At 40.5% G+C, this 24,533-nt stretch overlaps 1 protein-coding gene across 1 annotated transcript in view; it reads right to left on the minus strand.

The window, feature by feature from the left end:
- Window positions 1–24,533, minus strand: part of NPHP1 (nephrocystin 1) — a 37,712-nt gene that overhangs the window by 9,620 nt on the left and 3,559 nt on the right. Inside the window, exons 4-18 of the mRNA XM_030558130.1 lie at window positions 23,469–23,529; window positions 22,338–22,474; window positions 21,199–21,409; window positions 19,469–19,570; window positions 18,540–18,640; window positions 18,021–18,063; window positions 17,598–17,682; window positions 16,891–16,985; window positions 15,396–15,524; window positions 14,231–14,305; window positions 11,953–12,063; window positions 9,063–9,145; window positions 3,669–3,745; window positions 2,067–2,166; window positions 325–437 (exon numbers count right to left, since the gene is read on the minus strand). Of these exons, the coding sequence (XP_030413990.1) occupies window positions 325–437; window positions 2,067–2,166; window positions 3,669–3,745; window positions 9,063–9,145; window positions 11,953–12,063; window positions 14,231–14,305; window positions 15,396–15,524; window positions 16,891–16,985; window positions 17,598–17,682; window positions 18,021–18,063; window positions 18,540–18,640; window positions 19,469–19,570; window positions 21,199–21,409; window positions 22,338–22,474; window positions 23,469–23,529 (1,523 nt within the window). The remainder of the gene's footprint in view (window positions 1–324; window positions 438–2,066; window positions 2,167–3,668; window positions 3,746–9,062; window positions 9,146–11,952; window positions 12,064–14,230; window positions 14,306–15,395; window positions 15,525–16,890; window positions 16,986–17,597; window positions 17,683–18,020; window positions 18,064–18,539; window positions 18,641–19,468; window positions 19,571–21,198; window positions 21,410–22,337; window positions 22,475–23,468; window positions 23,530–24,533) is intronic.

Consider the following 24,533-nt stretch of genomic DNA (forward strand, 5'->3'; position numbering starts at 1 on the left):
CTGCATAAGATGGCAAGAAATATAAGGCAGTTAACACACTGGGCCCCAGATCTTTCTTAAACTGGAATTAATGACAAATGATTACATTACAAAAACAACACACTGCCATCCTAATTGGCTGAGATCTATTATATTGTGCAAATCTTTAAACTTTTTAGAAAAGTAAAATCTATACAAACTTGGGTGCATGTATTGTACTATATTCTGCTAGGCCTAACTTCTAGTAATTCTGGAAATATTCTCTTCCTGAAAAAGTGACCAGAAGCCAAGAATACCAACACTACCTTTTCCCATCTGACTCTTTTTCACCAGAACAATTCTTACCAGCACTTTGCATGCTTATTCTGTCCTTTAGCAGCACATCACTGAGAATTTGTTGATAAAATATCAAGAGATGAATGTAGCACATACTGCCAATTAATGTTTCTGGTAGCAGACTGTTAGAAAGAGAAATAAAAAGTTATAGATTTGTTTCCAAAACAACTCATGCAATGCATTCCCATAAGGTGGAAAACATATTACAGCCATATCAATGTATATGAACAAACATATATTATATGAAGTTACAGGTTCACAAAGTCATCACTATGATCATGTGCTTTATGCATACACTGTGAGAAGCAGTTCGGTGCCACCAATAAATGACTCCGACTGTTTAAAGAAGGAAAAAATTGAGAGCTAGTCAAAAGTATTGTGAATTTGATTGTGTAAATGGAAGAACAGTAATTAAAATGCACATCTAATTTCAGATTTTCCCCAGGCAGCAATTTATTTAAACTCTACACAGGAGACACTTTGGAGAGAATAAATTGTTCTTTAAAGGGTCTGATTCTTCTTCTGATGAAGTCCATGGCAAAACACCCATTGATTACAAAGTGGGAGGATCAAGCCATAATTGCCAAATCAGTGTACATAGCAACTGCTGCAGTATTGCCAGTCTAAATTCAGATCGCACTCTTAAAGAAGCTTACTCTCCAATACAAAGTATAAATTACGTACGAATCTTGAAATAGTAACCATGTGCCTATATTTAATTCACACACGTCACATGCTGACCTTCCCCAAAGCACCAAAATATATTCTCTTGACTTCCAAAGTCTGGGCCAGATCTTCAGTTGGTGTAAATAGCCTTGGCTCCCCTAGCTTCAACCCGATATAAACCCAAAGACTTGTATCAAATTTGAATCCTTAAGTACCTCCAGTTTCACACTCCTTTTTTTTTGGCTAAAGAATTCTAGTCCTTCAAACAGATCACCCCAACTCTGTACTTCCAGAGGCAATGCAGAATGTTAAGCCAATTGTTCTCTATATCATAGTGATGCCACCAAGTAAGCCACCATATCTGCTGTTTTATAGGAGAGTGAGTTTGGCCACTTTCTTCCATTAATGCCAATCCCATTTTTTAGATTCCTCCACTGAACCTGTTCTAGGGAAGGAAGATATTGTCTTGAGAGAAAAATCACAGTGGGCTAATAATATGTGATAAGTCACTATCAACATTTGTAGTGTTGCTAAGGAAATTAATCATCCTTTGCGGTGGTCTTGTGAGTTCTTTTTGGTCCTGCTTTCGTTAGCAGGTGACTCCTCCAATGACCATTATATAACCCTGTACCACACATTCAGTTCTTTGTGGGGAACATACACAGCCTCAATGGTCACTGTTTTCTATAGAGATTACAATTCTGGGGTAAGCACTCTCCACTAGGGGACCTATAAAGAGGAAGGATGCTCTTGTACTTAAGGCAGTGGACAAGGACTCGGGAGCTAGCTTCAGTTCCCAGTTCTTCAGTTTTCCTTTGTGACCTCAGGAAAGTCACTCAATCTGCCTGACAACAATACTTCCCCAACTCATGACTTGTATGGTTTGATTAACATTTGTGGAATATGTGTTTATACTATGGTAATTTGAGGTTATACAAGTACATAGAGAGCTTTCTAAAACAAAAAACACAGATAAAACTTGGTGATCAACTTTTTTCAGTTATACATTAAATTAGAATTGATCCACGGACACAAATTATCATGGACAGATCTTCACTTTATTTTTACACACATAGAACACTTACTTCAGGATGCCTTTTGATCGTGTGCTTAATGATCTCAGTTTCACTAGAAGTTGAGGCTGTTTCTTCAGTGTTATCATCTGATGGAAAACACTACTGCTTGCTTAAGACATAAACAGTTGAAATTAGCTTTAAAACATCTGATTTTAGTTTTGATGTTTGAATATTATAAAATGAGAAGGCACATTTAAATGTGCACATGGCAAAGTGAAGCTAAGTTTCCAAGTCCACTTTTCAAGCATGAAAAGGAAACTTCCTTTCTGATTCTGAACCAAGAAATAAAATCATTTAAAATTAGCACATTCTGAAGTCAACATCTCCTAAGTGCACTTGCATAACCTCATGATCTAGGCAGCAAGAACCAAATAACTTTTTTCTGATTTGTTTTATGCGTAGCCTCGGGTGCATCTTATGCTTGAGAGAGGCATAGCACAGTTAGTGCTTATCTATGAAAGGAAGCTTGGCACTAGTGTATGATTTTTCAGTCAAAGTAGAGACATATGCTCTTTCAGCCTGTTGTTCCGGCCCTTGACACAATGCTGAGGAGGGGAGGGGCAAATGAAACAGAACAAAGAAAGATAAGAGCAGGTCATTGGTTTGGAGGGAGTCGGGATTGGCCGAGATGGTCCACGCCCCGCAACGACAAGCATCTCTGGCAAACTGGGTTTATCACAGCCAAGGAGGAACACTGGGGGCATCCGCTGGTTAAAATATCGACAGTGCATCATTTGAACCCACTTACGGTGGGATTTCATTTACTGCAGTGGAGAATATACACACACACACTACATATTCTATAACAAGTAACTTATTTAAGGCTGCTAAGTGCAATTCAGGAAACAATACACTATTGTACGCATCCATTTAAACAAACAAATCTCAGCCATTAAAAATCATGGAACTCTTAAGACAAGGTAAGAGTAACACTCACCTAAACAATGATGACATCAGCCAATGTTAACATCAAATTGACACAGACACAAACAGAAGAATTCTTCTAGCCAGCACCCAAACAACCTCTCTTCACCCCTTCATTTGGGGTACTATTTAAAGGATAATTTAATGGAAGCTGGGTTGTGCCATCCACTGCTAAGGTCTATTTCAGAGAATCAGGGCATGGAGAGCTTATTTGGAAGGATATGTTATTAAAAAAAAAGTTTGCCATCTCTTTGAGGTAACTACATTTTGGTGTAAGTTGAAGCCAAGTCTGAATAATGTGGGTTATCACAAAAAAGTGGCAATAAAAATCTATCATCATCTTGCCACATATTTGTTTTATTACCCGTCTCTTCCTGCTTGTCTCCATTTGAAGAACATAATTATAGATACTATAGATAATGCTGATAATACATTGGCATGAATGAAGATCAGTAACAAGTTTAGAATAAAGTCAATTTCCTCATTGTTTGTAAAATAAAACTGTTTTTGAGCTCATGCTTGCTCTTTTCTCTCTCTCTGCAATTTGCCAAAGGGACTCTGAATGTCAAGCATAGTTACAGGCTCCACTCAGAACCTCAGAGGATTTATAAGCTTGCAAGGTTGCAAAATACAGTAACCAACTGTTATGTGTCATTTCATTTATGTAATGTACATGTGAAACTGTACCTCTTCTTGATATTGATGGGTCCACCTCAACACCTCTCTCATAGGGTGTGCCACCATTCAAAAGCAGCTCATATGTCCTGTAAATAAACAGTAATATACTTTAATAAACATAATCAGAGGGAAATGAATAAAATAGCATCACTTTTCTCTGAAAATGAAAACTGAATCTCTTTTCTTTAAAAATAAGAGAAATCTTTGCTTTATTATTCATATTTTAATAGGAGCTGATTTTGCTTTATCACTCACAACAGTTGAAACTCAAGAAGCAAGCCTGAAGATTCTCTTCTACAGTAACAAATAAGCCACATTTCAAAACAAGTACTAGCAATAATTCTCTTAAATGCAAGTCCAAAAGTGTTGTTTAAAATGAAACAACAAAAAATTCATCATGTTTTCATTCCCAAAAACCTGTATTTCTTCAGTCTGAACAAAGGTCTCTTCTCACTCACATATTCACACATTGCAGTCTTCATCTTGTGTCAATTGTATTTGTTCATTCAAACAGCAACCAAAGGTATTTATAAAAGTATATTTTAATAATGTGAAACTGAATGTGTTGACACTGCTCAATCATTCAAAGGTGACATTTTTAATGGACGATTCTAGACCCAACTTTCTGACATTTCTCGTGCTTCAATAAATTTGGTAACTTAACAGGCACAAGATTTCTGCTCACTTACTACTTGATACTTCTACTACTACTTGAGAAATTTTAAAATTTGTATCACTTAAGTTAGGCTCCTAAATCCACACTGACTTTGGTGCCTAAACTCAATCTCCTGAATCCATATTTAATTTAGACAGCTAAATGTTAATTCATGAGTCAAAGTTTAGCCATCAAAGCTTGAAAGTTTTCATCCTGAAGATAAACATTTCATTTCAAAATTCTAGACACTGTATTAACATTGCTGTATTAGCAGCAGGGCAGGACATGAGTCTTATGGAAGGATCATCAATACAGTAAGAGAAAAGAAATGAGAAGAAAACTCTTTTCTCTTGCACTATATGCTTTTCATTGTTAAAAGGAGTATTGACAGAGCAGACAGTAGATTTCTTTTTTATTCTTCAAAGCTCACTTCATCTTCTACCCTATTTTACTCCATTTGTCAAAGCAGATATAACGTTTATGGGAGACAGAGCAAACAATGCAATTAGTCACTAAAACATTAATTATGCACAGTAGGAGAGTGCACATCTATTAGCAAGATTTTTTTAAAATGGTTTGGACCTATTTAGATTTGAGTCAGGCTAGATTGAGACATATTTCAAATAGCTCAGTGTATGTTACTAGACTTTACACATCCATTTAGCAAGTGTGATATCTCAGAAGCTGCAGATGGAGTGAATACGTAATAGATGACCCCAAGTTTCAGTTCGAATCCCATTCCATTCAATTATTCCACTATTAGGTCCTTTGGCCTAATTTGACTCAAACTAGCAGAACATGTGGTGAGAAAGGCATGCCTTATGTGGCACTTTCTTGGGATGAGCCCACGAAGTATAAAACCAAAAGAATGTCAGTGTCTGAAAGTGTTAAATTGATTAGTCAGTTCTGTCTTGCCTGGCCTTCTTTATTGAAGTACTGAAGAAACAAACCATATGTTTATAGCAGTGAATGTTGGGCAACACTGTTCATACTGGAGTAAAACCCCAACTCAAAATGACTTCTACATCTCACCTATCATTTTAAGATTGATGCCATTTTGGAAGGAGAAGAAAGGAATGTGCACCTATATGAGAGAAGGACAGAAAGTGCAGATTTTGATAATGCAACCCAGAGGTGTGTCCATCTGAATAATTTTGCTCTTAGAAATTGCTAATGATTGCACACTTGTTGCTAGCATTTCAAATTGATATAATTTATTCTCTTTGTAAGGAGGGCTAGCCATGGCATTGGAGTGTGGTGAGGTTATAATTCCAGTACTTAAATTAGAACATCGTGCACATATATACTAAAACCAAGGTGAAAAAATAAAGCACATTAGAGAGTGGTTCGCTATTCAAATGGTCAAATTACTCAGACAATTAGGACTAATTTGGTTTTCCCCTCTAAAGCTTGAAGCAATTGCATGGAATTATGGGGATGGATAGCCCAAGTTAAGCCTATTTGTGTCTTGTTCAATTCAGCCATTTAAAGAACTTTGGTAAATTTTCTCATGAGGTTGTTTTTAATCTGTTTAGGTTTTTCTGCTGCATCCATCATCAACTGATGGGAACATCTCACAACTTTTTAAAACAAAACAATCTCCCTCATTCTGTCCCCTTGGATGGGCAGAGTAAGCTGCTTGTTTTGATTTGTATTTAGTTCTGCCAACAGTGAGAGCAGTGTCAGTCCTTTCTTGTGGTAGTGAATTCCACAGTGTTTTTAAACAAACAAATATTACCCTGCAGCATTTTGAAGCACTAAGGACCTATAAGTTACAGGACGAGGGACTCCATCCTAAGAAGCAGTGATTCTGAAAATGATTTGGGAGTCATGGTGGATAATCAGCTGAACATGAGCTCCTGGTGCGATGCTGGGGCCAAAAGGGATAATGCCATCCTGGGATACTGTAGCAGGGTGGTCCCCCGCTCCTGCCCTGAAGAGCTTAAAACAGCCCAGGAGAGGGCTGTGGCTGGGGCAAGAAGCCTGGGCTGATTAGGGAGGGTAGGTTCAGCTGTGGCCATGCCCCAGTCAGGCCCAGCTGGCTCCTATAAGAGGCTGGGAGCCAGCAGCTTAGATGGTCTCTCTCTAGCTATAGAGGGAGATGGGCCTGGCTGCAGGGAGCTGGACACAGGGTACCTGAGTGGAGCAGGGCTGGGGAAAGGCAGAGGAGCAGGGGAACTCCAGCCTGGAAAGCCCCAGGCTGTGGCCTAGCACAAGGCCAACGGGCACTGGGGGTTGCAGAGGGCAGCCCAGGGGTAGGCCAAGGCAGCAGGTCCAAACCCAACCTTGCCAGTGATGAGCAGGCTGATACTGCGGTCTGCCCCAGAGTGTGGGGGCTAAATGATACTGGCAGTGGCCATATTCTGTGGGGATAGTGGGTGGGGGTTCCCCAGGGAGGGGAGACCCTAAGACTGAGGGGTTACTGCCAAGGGCAGCACCCCAGGAAAAAGCGCACCGGATCCAGGGAGGGACATGAGGGCCAGAGGACAGGCGGATCACCGGCCTGCAAAGGGCGCTCTGGAGCTGGAATGAGCTAATTCCCAGGAGTCACTAGCAGGAGGCACTGCAGGGATGAGTCTGCTTGTCTACAGATACATAAACAGGGGAATCTTGAGTAGGAGCAGAGAGGTTGTTTTACCTCTGCGTTTGGCACTGGTGTGCCCACTGCTGGAATCCTGTGCCCAGTTCTGGTGCCCACAGTTCAAGAATGATTTTGATAAACTGGAGAGGGCTCAGAAAAGTGCCACAAGAACAATTAAAGGATTGGAGAAAATGCTTTATAGAGTCCTAGCGCTTAAGGGCAGAAGGGACTTCTTTATATCAGAGGCCTTTAATCTGACCTCCAGTATATCACAGGCCACTAACCACCACCACCCAACACCCGCACACTAAACCCAACAACTGAAATTGGACCACAGTATATTACAGCCCACAGAAGACTAGACTATTATGTGCCACAGGCAGAGAATAGGAGGGACCAAGGTCACCGCAATGGCACGAAAATGATTAAGTTAGATACACCTAGATAATCCTGGCATATGACCCACACCAACACTCTGCAGAGGAAGGCCACTGCTAATCTCATCTGGGGGGCAATTTCTTCCTGACTGTAAGGATCCACAGACTAGAATCCACGTTTGCAGAGCCTGAGATGGCTAATATTCTCACAGTGCCACTGGGAGGCCATGTAGAGCCCTAGCCAGGGAGCATAGGGAGTAGGAGCCACAGGAAGTACCGCTCAAAGAATCCAGAGCGACAATACTCTGCAGACCTCTGATTGGCCAATCGCACTATTTAACCCTGGAGGGTGCCCCAGGAAGCTGTCTGGGCAACGCACACAGACTTCTGGCCTGGAGCAACTCCAAACCTGACCTCATCTCCTAATCTCCAGTCTCTGACCCCAGCCCAATTCTGACTCTTGCCTCCTGACTCCAGCTGGTGCTATCTCTGATATCCAGTCTCTGATGCCAGACTGACTCTGATTCCAACACTTGCTTATGGAACCCGGTTTTAGCGATTCCTCAACCCCTGTTCACCAACGACATTTCTTGATGTGTGAACCCCAGTTCAGCTGTGACTGAACCAGACTGCCCTTGCCCTGGACCCCTACACTGACCCCACTTATGGTGATCAATTAGCCCCAGAGTATGTGACTAAAAACCAGCCAGTCAAGCACTGAGAGAGAGAGAGAGACAGAGAAATGCTTGATGCCACCTCAGAGCCATGATACACCCTGTCCAGTGTTCCATCGCCAGCAGTGGCCATCTCTGATCCTTCAAATGAAGGAGACCAAAAATCCCAGAATACACTGGGGGGAATAGAGGGGAAAAAATCCCTTCTTGATCCCTACAGGTGGCTGGCTGAAGCCTTGAAGCATAAGCTTTTGGAATATTAGACATAAACCTGTAAACAAAACACACAATGATAGGAGCTCAATCTATTCAATTTAACAAAGAGAATGTTAAGGGGTGACTTGATCACAATTTATAAGTACCTGCATGGGGAACAAAAACTTAATAATGGTCTTTTTCAGTCCAGCAGACAAAGATTTAACAAGATCCAAAGGCTGGAAGTTGAAGCTAGACAAACTCAGACTGCAAACAAGGTGCAGAATTTTAAGTGAGGTTAATTAACCATTGGTACAACTTACCAAGGGTTGTGTGAATTTGCCATCACTGACCATTTTAAAATCAAGATTGGATATTTTTCTGAAACAAATTCTCTAGTTCCAATAGAAATTAATCCAGGGAAGTTCTATGGACTAGATGATCACAGTTGTCCCTTCTGGCCTTATAGACTATGGATCTATGAAAAAGTTAAAGTGACCAAATTGATTTTCACTGTCTAGGCCAAGATAAATGCAAAAATATAAACTGTCAATGGGGTTTAATAAATTGGATTTTTAATTTTTTTCCACTTAACCTCATATCTGTGTAGTAATCTAAATAAAAAACAATCATTCTGTAAACAAAGATTTGCAAAATACACTTGCATTCTAGTTTTTGGATACTTAATTTTGAGCCTTTGGGGGATGGATAGTTAGGACAAAAACATGCTGATTAGAAGTTCCAGATCACCTGAATATTAGAATCCCAAATCTGATTAACTTTTCTACAATTAAATACACATGCCCTTATATATACAGTTAATACATGTGAAATTCCAGCTCTACTGCTAACTGCAACAAAAAAATTTACATCAAAAATGCAAGCAAAAGTCTGAGTTTAAAAAAAATATAGCCAACTTACTTGGAAGAAACTGGAATTCCACTGGAGTCGAAGAGTTTTAGAAATGCCCAACCACAGCTTAACTCTCCTCTTTCACCAGTTGACTAGAAAGTAAGAGAAGAATAAAACTTCTTATGCAGCCAGCTAAAAATAGAAAACCGAAGAGATGAATGACATTTTGTGGAACCATGGTTAAAAGATCTCCCTTAAAAATATGAAAGGTTCCAGAACTATGTAAATATTTCTTGAAAATTTCAGGGGCTTGGGTATTGATCACAACATTTTGAGTGTCTTTTGCCCTAACCTTGTGTGTGTTATGTATGTGTTTGCATGCAACCAAAAAGTTAAATAGAGATTATGGGCCTGATTTTCAAATAAAGGTTGGGCTGGAATTAGACAATTGTGCAACTATTACCACATGAAAATATCTGTCCAATTGTGTGTCCGAAGTTACCCTTAGTCTACGGTGAACTTAAAAAAATACAAACAACAAATCCACTGACCCACAGGCATTTGAAATTACATTATCAGACAAACAACAATCACCACCAGTTAAACTGGAGTTGAGGTTGCGAATTCATAACAGCAATTTAAGAGTTAAAAAACTTTACAAAAATGTTGTAATTTATAAAAAAAAAGGAAAAAAACCCAAGCTTTAGAAAGCCAGGAAATGCAAAGATAAGATTAATTCTAAAGAAAGCAAGACATTAAAGACTTGCCTACGCAGTGCCAGCAAAGCACACTGGGTTAACATGACTAGGTTAACACAAACTAGGTACCTTTTAGAGCACACCGGCAGGGTCTACATGGGGAGGGTAGAGTGCAACACATTACTGCACTTCACATATTTCACCCCTCTGGCATAGTTTGCTGCACCATGTAGACAAGCCCTCAATAAGGAAATGCATAGTTATAGACTCATAGACTCATAGATTCTAGGACTGGAAGGGACCTCGAGAGGTCATCGAGTCCAGTCCCCTGCCCTCATGGCAGGACCAAATACTGTCTAGACCATCCCTGATAGACATTTATCTAACCTACTCTTAAATATCTCCAGAGATGGAGATTCCACAACTTCCCTAGCCAATCTATTCCAGTGTTTAACTACCCTGACAGTTAGGAACTTTTTCCTAATGTCCAACCTAAATCTCCCTTGCTGCAGTTTAAGCCCATTGCTTCTTGTTCTATCATTGGAGGCTAAGGTGAACAAGTTTTCTCCCTCCTCCTGATGACACCCTTTTAGATACCTGAAAACTGCTATCATGTCCCCTCTCAGTCTTCTCTTTTCCAAATTAAACAAACCCAATTCCTTCAGCCTTCCTTCATAGGTCATGTTCTCAAGACCTTTAATCATTCTTGTTGCTCTTCTCTGGACCCTCTCCAATTTCACCACATCTTTCTTGAAATGCGGTGCCCAGAACTGGACACAATACTCCAGTTGAGGCCTAACCAGCGCAGAGTAAAGCGGAAAACTTGTTGTTTGTTTTACTAATTGTAAAACTTCCAAACAACTTTCAGTGATGCACTGAGAAAAAAAATTAATTGAGTGAAGCTTATCAGTCTATAACAACCATTTTTATAATATCAGTGACCACAAACACTAGAATATTTTACTTGTAATGGAGGCAGCGTTGCTTGGTGGATAGAACACTGGACTGGGACTCAGGATTCCAGAGTCCCATTCCCTGCTCCATCACTGGCCTGCTGGGTGACCCTGGGAGAGTTACTTTGCCTCTCTGTGCCTCAGTTTTCCCATGTGTAAAATGGAGATACTGATCCCTACCTTCTTTGTAAAATGTGCTTTGAAATCAACAGATGGAAAGTGTTACACAAGAGCTAGGTATTATTAAGACCAACAGGGTGTTTGCACAAACGCTAGCCCTTGTACAACCATATCCTAGACACACATCCTTAATAAAATCCTGACTAGACAAATAGCATAATGAAGGCCATCATTTCCCAACAGGCCCCTCCAGACCACCAATGATCAAAAGACACTGAGCTAGTCTATTTATACAGACAATTCTCCTCGACCTAGACCATGAAATTATACCTGCTACAGGGGAAAAATCACAGTTAATGTGGTGACTCAGCAGAAAGGGACTATATGACCCATGTTGAACTTGCTATATTCTGCCCTGAAGCAATGGCAAAAAGTACTGTTAGAGGAACAAGTGATTCTTCAGAGCCAATATTTCATGAACTATCTGAAATGAACGCGAAGATTTTCTGCTTTCCAGTGGTGTAATTATTTGTTTTTATATCTGAGTTCATGGGAGCTCATGCCTCTGATAACATCACCCTCTAGTCTCAATCCTTATAAGTACCAAATCAGACAGATAGTAACCACTAGAGCTAGAAACCAGTATGTTGTACATTTTTTAAAGAGTTTGCAATTTCAGCTTTCAAATTATATAAAAGATTATTCTTGAACAATTTGATTATGAGCTATTAATCATGTCAAAATTGGAAGGCAATGGGGAAAGCAAGATGATAACCAGAATGATAAGAAATTGGTCCTTAATAATCACCATGCATGTCAGATCTTTGGAAGACCAGTAAAAATGCTTTCAGGACAAGTAAAACTTTCTGATGACCAGTGATCAGAAAGAGAAAGTGTTTTGATTGCTAAACAAGGAGTGAAAACTACCTTTCTATTCCTCCACAGAGGGTAGTGGAAGGGGTGAGATGGATATTGTACCTTTTCCATGGATTAATAGGACTTCAGTTTCCACTGCTGTCAATCTAACATTTGACTAGCAGTAAAAATCACTTAAAAAAAACTAGAAAAGCCAAGGAAAAATAAAAAACAAGACGTTTTCTATTGTACTATGATTGTTTGAAGTTGAGATTCTGGAAGTTAATAATAAAACATTCAGTTTGAAAATGTATCCATCTTTTATATGCTTACATTGCGAATATAAGTGATGCCAAGTTCAAATAATATACCAATGTCTGGAGATGAAGAATTGGACCTTATGAAACAGTCACCATCAAGCAGGCTGGGTAAGATGCCTGTTACCTAATAAATTAAAACAAAAACAAGATGTGAGTGTAGATCTTCAAGATTCCAATTTTTTTTAAAATCTGAACACATTTATTCTAGGATCTTCTGTAAAAGACTCAATCTCATTATTCACCACTTTCTTTTAACTAAAAAGATTCAATTTAAGGCAAAAAATACTATTCTCATTCTGTTTTTCCATAAAATGCTGCTAATCTGTAAAAGTAACTCCTTTAGTAATGATCGGCTCTCAAAGCATTTTACAAATAAGAGACGATTTTGCCCACCAGAGAAACACAGCCACCACTTGGGTTAACATACAACAGTTCTTTGACAGCGTACAGTGATCCTACACAACATCAGTTTAAGGCAGGTTATCAGTCATAAGCTGTGATAACGAAAATACAAAGGAAGTTTATTCACAGCAGCACTCTCCTCCTTTCCATTGCTAATAACCAGGGCCAGTGCAACCATTTAGGCGGACTAGGCGGTTGCCTAGGGCGCCGAGATTTGAGGGCGCCAAAAAGCGCCCCCCAATTTTTTTTTAAATGGTTGAGCAGCCGCTGCTGCTGGACAGAGAGGGAGTCTGAGCTGCCGGCGGCAACCGGCAGCCCAGGGGGTCCCCTGGGTCAGGGCGCAGCCCCGGCAGTCGGCAGTCCAGGGGGTCCCTTGGGTCAGGGTGCAGCCCCGGCAGCCGGCAGCCCAGGGGCGGGGGTCCCCTGGCCCAGGGAAACCCCGGGCTGCCGGCTGCCGCGGAGGCGCACTGACCCTGGGTCAGGGAGCCGCAGCAGCCGGCAGCCCAGGGTGTCCGGTGGAGCTGCCGCAGTTGTGCCTGCGGACGGTCGGCTGCTCACGCGGCTCCAGTGGACCTCCCGCAGACACCTCTGCGGCAGCTCCATCGGAGCCGCAGAGCACCGGACCACCCGCAGGCACCACTGTGGCAGCTCCACCGGAGCCGCGGGACCAGAGCGCAGGGCGGCGAAATTGCCGTCCGCCTAGGGCGCTCAAACCCCTAGCGCCGGTCCTGCTAATAACACATTCTAGTGTTCAAGTTTATACTGATTCCAAGCACAGAGTGCCACCTGCTGAATAACTAACACCCGTTCCTCACAGCATTTCCTTGGTACACACACAACTTTATTTAGCAGGATTCAATTTAAATTGTCAGTTGTCGTGAAATGTCGTATCAACTTCACACTGAAATCGACAAAAAAAAATTATCCATAGGCAACAGCCAGCACAAGTACATCCTCCCCCGCGCATCTTGTGCCTGCGAGAATGGCATGTCACCGGCCCCACAGCAGCACAGAGCTCTCTGCTGCCCTGCTGTCATGGGACTACAGAGCTGCATAGCTACAGAGCTGGTGACAATGGATCCCTGCAGACGCAAGGTATGGGGAAGGCTATGGTCTTGGCCGGCCAGAGCAGAGACCCCCTGGACAGGCCCGGGAGAAGGACAAGCCCTCAACCATGGGGGAGGCCATCCTGCTGCTGAATGGCTCCTCTCAAACCCCAACACTATCCTCCATTAATTTCCCACAACTGTAAAAATAAAAATAATTAAGAATTGGAAAAAAAAATTAAAATCAATATTGTTGAAACTGAAAAAAAATGGAATTCTGCCAAGCCTACACCTAACCCAGTCCTGATTAGCTAATAAAACCTTAACGGTTCCTCTCTGAGGCGGTGCAGCTGCGGGCCTTACAACATTTACCGTATTTTGTAGGTTTTGAGATCTATGGGTGGAGACTGCCAGGTATTATCATCAACATCAAACTGACGCAAACTGAAAATGTATTGGTCAGAGCTGTTGGCCGAGAGAAATTGCAACAGTGTTGACTAAAGTGAGCCAACAGAGATGCGGTGTTAGGGCCCAATCCTGCAAACACTACCAAGCATTGTGCTTTATCACCATGCAGTCGCTGGGATTACTGTGTATTAAGTACTATACTCGATAGCAAGTGTTTCCAAGACACGGCTCTTCATTCAGAGCTAATGTTTTTGAGAGCTAAATGCCTCAGGCACAGTACAGATCAGTCCCATTTTTACCTTTCTAATATATGAAGAAAATGTAAGACTAAAAGTGAGATGAACCTATTGGCTGACAACATCTAAGTATGCTGTATTACAACTAGCAGATACACACACATACTGGCCAAGTCCATTTGCTATGCTGTATACCTACCCGTGGAGAGAAAGTCCACGTCTTGGGATTTTTAGGTTGCCATGTAGCTCTAACTGTATGAATGTTACTCAGTACCTAAAATGAGATAGGAAATTATGGTGAGGAAAATATTAAAAACTAGTTTTCTGGAAAATTATGTAGCTCTAAGAAAATATAAGATATGCAAGGCTAGTCCAGCACTCTGCATTGCAATGCAGGATCAGACCATGCCTGTCCTTCACCCTTCTTAGCTAGGACATGTTATGAACACTGCAGAGGAATCACATTCCCTGAAAGAAGAATCACCAACCACAGCCTCTCTAGCAATGCTTTAGGAACTTAGTAGCAGCTGCAGTAGGTGCAATACCACACTGCTTCAGTCATGAACATATCTGATTTGATGTAGGGGTGAGAATAGTGGGGTGAAATGAATGAGAAGAGTTCCTCTGAACGCTGAGGACTCCACAGAGGTTGGTGGCAGATTATAAGAGATTTTCAGAATTTTGCAACTCTGGATTATAAGATTTTTATTCATCTGGATTTAAGAAACTAATATTTTGTCTATAATTTATACAATGGTATAAGTATGCTTGGTTCTTTCTAGACAAACAAATAAATCTGCATTAAGTATTTACTAAAATAACGTGAGTTTACAGAAAGCTCTTTTTTTTAAAAAAAAGTCTCTAAAATTATCCCAGTTATAGTAAGTTTAAATATTTCATTTTCATATTACTTTTTCAAGGCGTGTAAACTGCAATTAAGATGGAAGTATAATTGTACTCCAAAAAGTGACTGTAAAAAAAAATAGCACATACTCAGCAGATCTGTTTCTTGTGTGTAAAAAGCATCATAAATGGGTTAGATGAAATTGAGGCCCTAAGGTAAAATTTTCAGAAGAACCTAGGTGACTTAGAAGTTAAGTCTCATTTTCAAAAGTGACTGAGGCATTTAGAAGTCCAAATCCCATTGATTTTCAATGAGACTTGGGCTCCTAAATGTGTTTCAGTCACTTTTAAAAATGGAACTTAACCTCCTCCATCACTTAGGCACTTTCGAAAATTTTAGCCATAATAAGAGGCAGCCCAAATGTGACCATTTTAAATTCATTCAGAAATCCCTTAAATATATCATGTTTTAACTTCACGGTGTCTGGAATGTTATATTTTATTGCATCAGAGCAACTCACCCTGTTACCATCAAAAAGACAGAGTCGAACATGTCTACTGAGAACCTGTATGCTCACTCCTGGAAGAGGAATCATTTTACAACTCCATAAAGTTAAGATCAGTGATACTCGAGTTGGTCTTGGCTGAATCTGTGAAGCAGACAAAATAATAAAACAGAAAATTAAATCTACATGGTCCTCCTAAAAAGTATAGTATAGTTATGTCTTATACTCGTGTGTGTGTGTGTGTGTGTGTTTAGGGCTTGTGACAGGTGTCACAGTGCCATGGAGAGTGGATTACTCTATCCACAGAACAGGTATAGCACAAGGGCAACAGCAAAGCTTTTCTGCAATATCTCAACCCTTTTGTGCAGAGACTCCCTCTAGGGGACAACAGTCAGTCTCCATGCCATTCAGCTCTTGGCCGTTCTGCTCAGACAACAAGTGTGCTAATTAATGTTAAGTATCATGGTGCTTTTATGAACACAGGTCTACCAGGGTCTGGCTTGAGACCAGCTCTATTTCACCTCCATCAAGTTATCACAAAGTATTTTTATAAAAAGCCATCTAACAAGCTGTGGCAAAAAGCACTGTCAAGTTACAGTTAAGGTTGGACAAAGGCCACTTATTTGCACAACACAGGTTGTTTTTAATAATAACAAACATCTGAAGCTGCTCTACCATGCCACAGTGGGCAAGATACACCACTCCACCCACTCACCCTTCAGTTTTGTCCACAGATCCACACTCCAGATACAGGCCAAGTTCAACACTCTTCCATGTCCATCTGGAACATGTACCAGGAGTTTGTGTCCTATAGTGTACCCTCAGACAAGACACAGGGCTGAGAACATCCTGTCTATCCACTGTAAGCTGCAATGGTTGGTGCAGATCATCTCTTCGTGTTATGACAATGACATTGTATTGTAATTCACATCCATAAACGTGGAAGATGCAAGTTAATTTAATGTGGCAAACAGTAGGTTCTCCCACTGATAACAAAGCAAAGACCCAGGAGGAAGTCTGGCATTTCAATTTTCTGAGCTACTCTCTTCTAAATGCCTGGCTTACATGCACTTTTGCCACTCCAATAGTCAAATGATGTTGCAAAGTTATGTTAGAAAATGAACCAAAACCTCCCAGTGAAAAACAACTACTTAACTGAACCAAGAGTTTCACGTCAGACAAAAGTTTAAGATCTAACTAAAAGATTAGTTCAGCTGTTTCACCTGGAAGACAGGAAAGCAACAGGTATGCTCAGCTGGAATTGGCTCTTATCTAGTGTCTGACATCACGTTTCTTTTGATGTTCTGGCTGTCAGCTAGTAGGATGAGATAATATCTACTGCCTGGAATGCCCTGGTGTGACATAGAAGAATGTTAACATTTATCTTACTTCAATATTTATGAACAACATGGTATTTGTTTTCTGGGCTCTGGACGTCTTCATCTAAAGACTCTGATCATCTATCCTAAAAGCGACAGCATTCAGAACTTTATCAACAGAAATTACTTACAGTGTCTTTTTCAGGGTTCCATATTAGGTCTTTGAAAGCCAGTTGTGAAGGAGTCAATTCAGGCTGTATGAAGTAACTGGCTTGAAACTGATTTCCTAGAAAAACAACATTTTAACATTTTATTATATTGTTTACACTCACTCACCCATCTCTCCTAATGGCATAGATTCAATTTAGTTATAGATTTCATCATTACAGGGAAACATCCATCTATGGAACACAGCGGTTTCTAACCACACCATCTTATTTCTTAGGACAAAAGGAAAACAAAAAGTACAATTAATAAAAAACATTGCTATCGACATTCTTCAAGTGCCCTCTCGAGCTTAAAGGAATTAAATCCACAATTAAGCCATGGCTACAGAAATTGTGGCAGGGGAGGGGGAAAAGGAGGTTTTAGTATTCTTATTCTACGCTGCCTACAGGAACTGTCTTGGAGATTTCTCCCCTTCCAGGGGTTAAATCATCGAGGTCACAGAGAGTTTTGCCATTAACTTCAATGGAGCCAGGATTTCACCCCAGATGAATGAAGAAAGAAACTAAGAAGACTCTTACACACTACTGAGTCATATACAACCAGTATGGGCAACCAATCATCAATAATTCAAGATGAAAGAGACTGTTCTTAACAGACTAGTAATTTGGATCAGAAACTCATCACAGATGACAATGAATCCTGCACTGCAATTACTGCAAGAGAATCTTACCTTCTTCTAAGAGCTGGGAGAGAGTTGATGGTCGGAATCCTGCAGGAACAGCTCCCATGGTTGCCAGCACATCAACGGTATTATTCTGCTCAAAACATAAGGGTTTTTTTTTTCTAAATTTGCTGCAATTTTCATTAACCACCAACTAGCTTATGTCCTTATCCTAACTTCCAATCCCAAGCCAGGCAATCACAAAGGAAAACACACAAACCTTGGGATTCAGTCACCTGTTCCCCTAAGGTATTTAAAAGCTATTTTGCCCTCTCAGCACAAAACATCCTCAGACTGACCTCATGGATGATCATATACAACCTTCCATTTTGCTATACCACACTGACAGAACTTGCTTTGTCGAGAAATAGCGTAGCCACGAATTACACTGACATTACAACATTAATGTAATATCATAAGAAATATACCCACCTCTGTGATAGCTTTTCTAACAGCACTCCAGTGAGAATCTGTTCTGTAGGTAGGGTGGGAAATAAAAGGATACCATAAAGCAAAACGTTATGAATGCATTTCCAGCATACTGAACAATTACTATATCTATAAAACACATGTATCTGTCGCTGAATGATGGAAATCTAGTACATCAGGTGGATGTGCCCATCAACAGGTAGCTGGGAAACACATTACTGTTTTGCACTCTGTGGAGTGGTTTATGAAGCTAGGACAGAAGCCACTCTTTGGTTTTATGAGGGGGGAAAAAACTCTAGTAAAGAAAGAAATGACTGGAAGTTGAAAGCAAAGTTCAAACTGGAAATCTACACAATAAATTCAGCTGCCCCTGTACTGAAAAAGCCATTGCTACAGACCAAGAGAAACATAACTGACAAAGTATTGCATTTCAAATAATTTACCACCCACATTAAAAAAAATAAAGACGACAAGGAGGGGGTTACATTTCACTTCATTTTCTCCAACACAACCTCATTTTACCTTCTTTTAATTTCAGTTTTATCTGCTGTTTCATCAACCACCTCTATGTCTTCCTCACTTTCCTCTTCACTTGGCTCTTGGCCAACTCCTTTATTGCACGCCTGTAATTCAGGGTTAAAGTTATCAAGTGTTTTACCTACTTCATAGTTCAGGCTTTAAAAACAGTCTGAGCACTCATCATGATGTCTCAATAGCTCAGAAGAGGAGCTTGGCTGGTTTTAATGGTCAGGGAACAAAATGACTGACGTCTACAGGGTACCATGAGAATATGATGTGATCCTTGGTTCTGCAGCTAAAGTCAGTAAGTTTACATTTTTTTATGGCAGCAAGTTTTTGCCTCTTAAAATAGTAAACAAGATAGCTCATTTCCAGAGCAAGCCTCCTCAGAGAGGAAAATGCACCTGAACCTCGAAGTACAAAGTAACCATAGCTACTTGATGTGCTGTGATTTGGCCCTGCAAGGCTCTCTCACAAGAGAGAATCACCAGTGCAATGCAACAAGATACAAAAGGTCAGACCTCAAGCAGGACTCGATCTACCCAAGTGGGTTATCTAAATGCAAATGTGTGCATCATGTTTTCTCATTAAATATCTACCCAAATTAAGTGCACAAATGCCATGTATGCACCTAAATAAGTATTCAAGGGGCACAAAAACTTTGGCACAAAGTTAAAAGGAGCTTTTGAAAGAGTTCTTTACGCTCAGAATATGAATTACTCTATAGCACTACTAGACATTCACAGCAGCCCTTACATGTCAAAGCTCATGTTTCAAGGGTCCTGCTTTTATTTACAAAAAATTAACAGCAATATAATTTATCTTTGTGAAGTGAGAAAAAATGCTTTGCTAACCATCTGTAGCTTTATACACTCTCACCCATCATATTTCTGATGTACAAATACAAAGGAAGAAGATGGAAGCATACTAACCATGAGATAGGTTTTAGGAACAAGGCCTCTCTCCCCTTTGGAATTTGTAGCAATCCACCAACCATCAGGCTTTTTGTCAAGTATGAGCAACACTTCACCTTTCTTCAGTAATGTGGGGCAGGCGGAGAGAGAGAAGAAAAGAGACAAATGCATTGATAGTCAGATGTTTAAAAATTACTCATGGAACAACAGTCGGCCACATTCTGTCTTTTAGAATAAAATGCAACTGTCTTTTAATTTGTTCTTAAATCTTAATATTTATCTAGGACTGGTTTACCCTGATGATTTCATATTCTGGTTTATCATGAATTCTTTGAAACAACTGTAGTTTTAGTGAACTAGTTTACTTTTTCCTGATATCCAGTGGTGGTAAAAGCTCAACTTTATTTTTAGATAAGAAACAAAATGTATAAGGCATTTCAGTAGAGTTACAGGCCAACCATTCAGAATATGCCTCCAAGGTTTCCTCTTGCTCAGCGGCTCTTGAAGGCACAGTAGATTTTGGGGAAATGTAAACAAAGATACTTAAGCTTACAGATTCCAGCCACAAAGGCTCCTTTCAGAGCTCATCTATCAAATATGCTTCTGAGTCAAAAGGAGTGGTTGCTAGATGGTTCTTCACTTCAAACGGCCAGAAACAAGAGACAGAGGCCCAAACACCCGTGTGCCACATGGTAGCTCATAGCCCCACCGTGCTAGTTCGGGCTTTGGCATTCTTCAGTTTGTTAAAGTGTTTTTAAAAGCATGGACGGATTTCACTGTGAAGTGTGCATCTGTAAGGAGTTTTCTTCACTGCTTTGCTCCAAACAGTAGTCTGAAAAAGCTTCATCACAACATTTCCAACCAGAGATTACTAACCATTTCTGAAGCACACACACACTGTTCTCTAACAAAGATAAGATACAGCCCAGCCCTAAATAGTTCACAATCTAAGACAGAATATATAACAGCACATCAGATAATGGAGGTGTTGGTGAGTCTTTGTTAAGACCAGTGTAGAAAAGATTCATGGGAAAATGGATATTAAAAGGAGTATGGAGGAATGCTCAGTGGACAAAAATAAGAGGCTACCCCAAGTTTAAGGGAACATGAAAGGTACAAAGGCAAGAGTGGGAAAAGGAAACAAAGGGAGCAACAAAGAAAGAGACTTAAGAGGGACATAGGAAGGGCTGAGGTTTATGTAGAGATCTGAAGATGTGCATAAGGAACTTGAATTTGATGTGGAAAAAAAATAAGCAGCAAGTGCAGGGAACTGGATGTGGTCAGAGCAGCTGAATACGAGGATTACTCCAGAAGCACTATTTTGTATAGACAGGATAGTCTGACAAGATGGCGTGTCTAGAACAGTGGTTCTCAAACTTCTGTACTGGTGACCTCTTTTACACAGCAAGCTCTGAATGAAATTCCCCCTTATAAATTAAAAACACTTTTAAAATATTTAACGTCAATATAAATGCTGGAAGTGAAGCCGGGCTTGGGGTGGAGGCTGACAGCTCAAGACCCCCCACCAAATAACCTCCCCACCCCCCGAGGGGTCACTTTCCCCAGTTCAAGAACCCCTGGTCTAGAAGAGATGGGCAATTGGAAAGGAGGGACTGGAGAGAGCAGTGGATTTGCATTAATTTTTTTAATCAGAGTTCTGAGCCATCAATACACACACAGTTGTTTGATATTCAGAGGACGCGGTATGTGTTCAGACACATTTTATATATTTTCAAAGATATACATACCTTAAACGTGAGATCCCCTTCCTGCTGAGCAACAAAATCACCAACCGTGATACATTCTTTAATTGTTGGTTGATCTTCCAATTCATCGTCATCATCCTCTTCTTCATCCTCCTCCTCTTCAGCATCTTCCTCCCCACTACTTTCGTCATCCTCATCCTCCTCTTCCTCATTTTCCTGTTCTGTTTGAGGACTATTTCGACATTTCCCATCTCTGCACAAGACAAACGATACCCCACATTTACCACAATTTCTTATTTTAATGGATCATCTCCAGATTATTCTACAGAATATAAATGAGAATTACTTTCCTTGTCATTTCACATCTCTGAAGTTACCTTGCAGCAGAGTTCTCATTCCTGGGTCCCAGCTTCCTAGCACAAGAGGCAGAAATTCCCAGACTCTAAAGGTATGCAGTGGTCCCTATAGCCAGGGGTTGCAGTCCAGAAGATAAACGCCCTTTCCCAACCCCTGATGGTTACATTCTAATTTGGACCTAACCACAACCCTTGGAATCTTCTAGTCAGAACGTTCTTGTCTGCAGTCAACAAAACTGCTCCCCACAGGAGCTGTGCATCTTCAGCCACAATTCTGGCTCTTCAGCCTGCGCAGTGCCTACTTGCTTACACTACTCTTTTATGTGCCTCTCCCTCCCTTACAGTCAGGTCTGGCCCTTTTTATGTTTTGGTTTATTTTTCTCTCCCCAAATTCTTGAGCCTCAATTTTCCCTGAGTGCAAAGAGGGCTCTCGCCTCCAGGGACCCCAGAGAAACCTCCTTCTTATGGCATAGCTCTCCAGTTTAGCTACTTGTGCTTCCACTGGGGCCTCTTTGTTCTTGGTGCTAGAACGTTTGGGGCATAGAGAAGAAAGGTTTTCTCTGAGGGAATAGGTGAGCAGTGGCCCATGCTTCAATGTCTGGAAGCGACATACTATAAAAAGACAAAAATGAAAAGGCTATGAATGCTATAGTGACCACATTTCAGAACTGTTTATATGGATTTTTTTGGTATTTTATCTTCATCTTCTCTCATATGAGAATGAGTCTGTTTCAGCTGTACAAATGAATACATTTTTATGTCACCTGTTCCCTAATATTTCTTAATAGGCTAATTAAAATGTATTTGCCTGTTTATACTACTTACACAGTGTAACCCTTGGTCACGTTGTCCTGCCTCAGGACTGCAGCAAGTTTCTGGAGCTGCTGAGAGAGTTTGAACAATTGTTTTTCTTCCTCCTCTTTTCTCTGATTATAATTCCCCACAGGTGCAGGCTCATCAGTCTAAGAAAGAAGAATACACCAAACTGCGAAAGGAGTCAAATGAAGCTAAACCCTCAGCTAAATTGCGTTTGCTAATCATTTATGCCAGAATGCACAAACGGAGTTAGGCACCAAAATACTTGTTTTGGCACCACCGCAATGCACAACCACCACCAAATCCTGCAGGTGCCTAAATTTACTCAGCACCTAAGTTTTTGCAGTTAAGTTCCTTAGGCACCTATGTCTCCACCTCTGGGCTTGCGCAGTACTGCCTCCCTCTAAGCATCTGGGCACCTATCTTCTGCCTAAGCCCCAGAACAATTCACAAACCAGGGGAAGATAAGTATTCAGCCACCTAAGGCATATGCAGGGCCTGATCCAGTAGGCATGCCCAGAGGCCACCTACCGGATCAGGCCCTCCGGTGAGTTAACTAGAACAGCCAGAGGTGGGCAGGGGAGGGGGACGGAGAAGGAGGAGTATTAGGATTAAATGCATTCAGGCCTGAGCGCTCTCAGCTACTTTTAACATCTTGTTTGATCAATATGTTTCAGCTTCTTGCCTTGATATCATTTAAGTAACTAAGCATGGGGATGGCCATTTCCCCATTTCCTGTTTAGATAATATCAGTCCTGAAATCTATTACTATGCAGTTTCCTTAACATTTTTCTAGATCTTTCATCTAGCCAGGAGGGGGGTGAAAATCTATATTCTTATTCTGCAATTCCATGATTTTTTCCTATTAAAAAAACCCGCTGGAATATTAAATAATGCTAAGAAATTCTTCAACCACAGAACTTTACATTATAAAGCATACAGAAAAATATATTATTTAATATTAGACTAGTCCCAGAGCACCTCAGTCAAGATCAGAGCCCAGACAGACTAGCTGATATACAAAAAGTTAGGTATGGTGCCTGTCCTGAAGAACTTACAATCTAAGAATATTACCATTCTCTGAACATTCTGTACAATTTATTTTGGGAAAATAGAAAATGCTTTAACCTCACAACTTACTTTTTTCAAGTTTTGAAGAACAGATGTGTTTTCATCCACTGATTTCTTCAACTCCATACATCTATATTGAAAACAAATGACAAAGGCTGTATGATCTCTTCTGCTGTATAAATGACTAAAACTATGTACAGTTTCTGAAACATGTAAGTTAGCCCCCGAACCTGAAAACACTTATGTACATATGTAACTTTACAAACATGAATAGTCCCACTGAAGTCAATAGGGCTACTCAACTGCATAGAGTTAAGCATGTAAGTGTTTGCAAGACCATAGGAGAAGGAGCTTTTCACAGATGCAAGGATCTGGATTCATCCAGGATCAGGAAATTAGATTTTAAGCTCCTTAGAACAGGAACTTTGCCTTCCTAAATTCTCTGTGTGCATCTAGGGTGCTACGTAAATAATAGCATAAGAAGAAACGAGAATTTGCCTCGTGGCAGGCTAAAGCCAACATCATCTGACATACAAGCAGAAAGAGATTACAACTTAAAAAAACAAACATTTTTTTTTAAAGAGAACAAGCCACATGGCATCCATATGTCTTTTTCCACACAATGGAGCCATATATGGAGGAGCCTCAGAACTTTGGCTGGAATAATTTCCACAAGAACTGCATTATGACTAGAGAGAGAAATGATGGCTGGACTCAGCCCATGATATTGCAATACATGTGAAATTCATTTACTCAAGCTCTCTTTCTTATGAACAGAGCTACATTTCTCTGCTACAGTTTTGTGCTACTTTTTCTCTGAGCAAAGTGGTCAATCCACTGCACAGAAGATATACTATGCCTGCCAGGGCTAACCACCACAAATAGAACACTATCATACTATCAATTTCAAACTTGTTTTCTCTTGCACAGTATAAACCTGTCCAAAAGACATCATTTTAGCACATCAAAATAAAAGTGTGTTTAAAGGGGTCTCATTGTATTATTAAAAATATTTTAATTCTGTCCTGAGCAAACGTACTTGTTTAACAAATATTTTATCTCATATATTTTACTGAAGGGTGCACTGGAAGTGTAGGCCCCAATTCTGCACTGTGCAGCACACAAGCCAACTGT

The sequence above is a fragment of the Gopherus evgoodei genome, chromosome 3 (assembly GCF_007399415.2).
Source record: "Gopherus evgoodei ecotype Sinaloan lineage chromosome 3, rGopEvg1_v1.p, whole genome shotgun sequence".
Lineage (NCBI taxonomy): Eukaryota > Metazoa > Chordata > Testudines > Testudinidae > Gopherus > Gopherus evgoodei.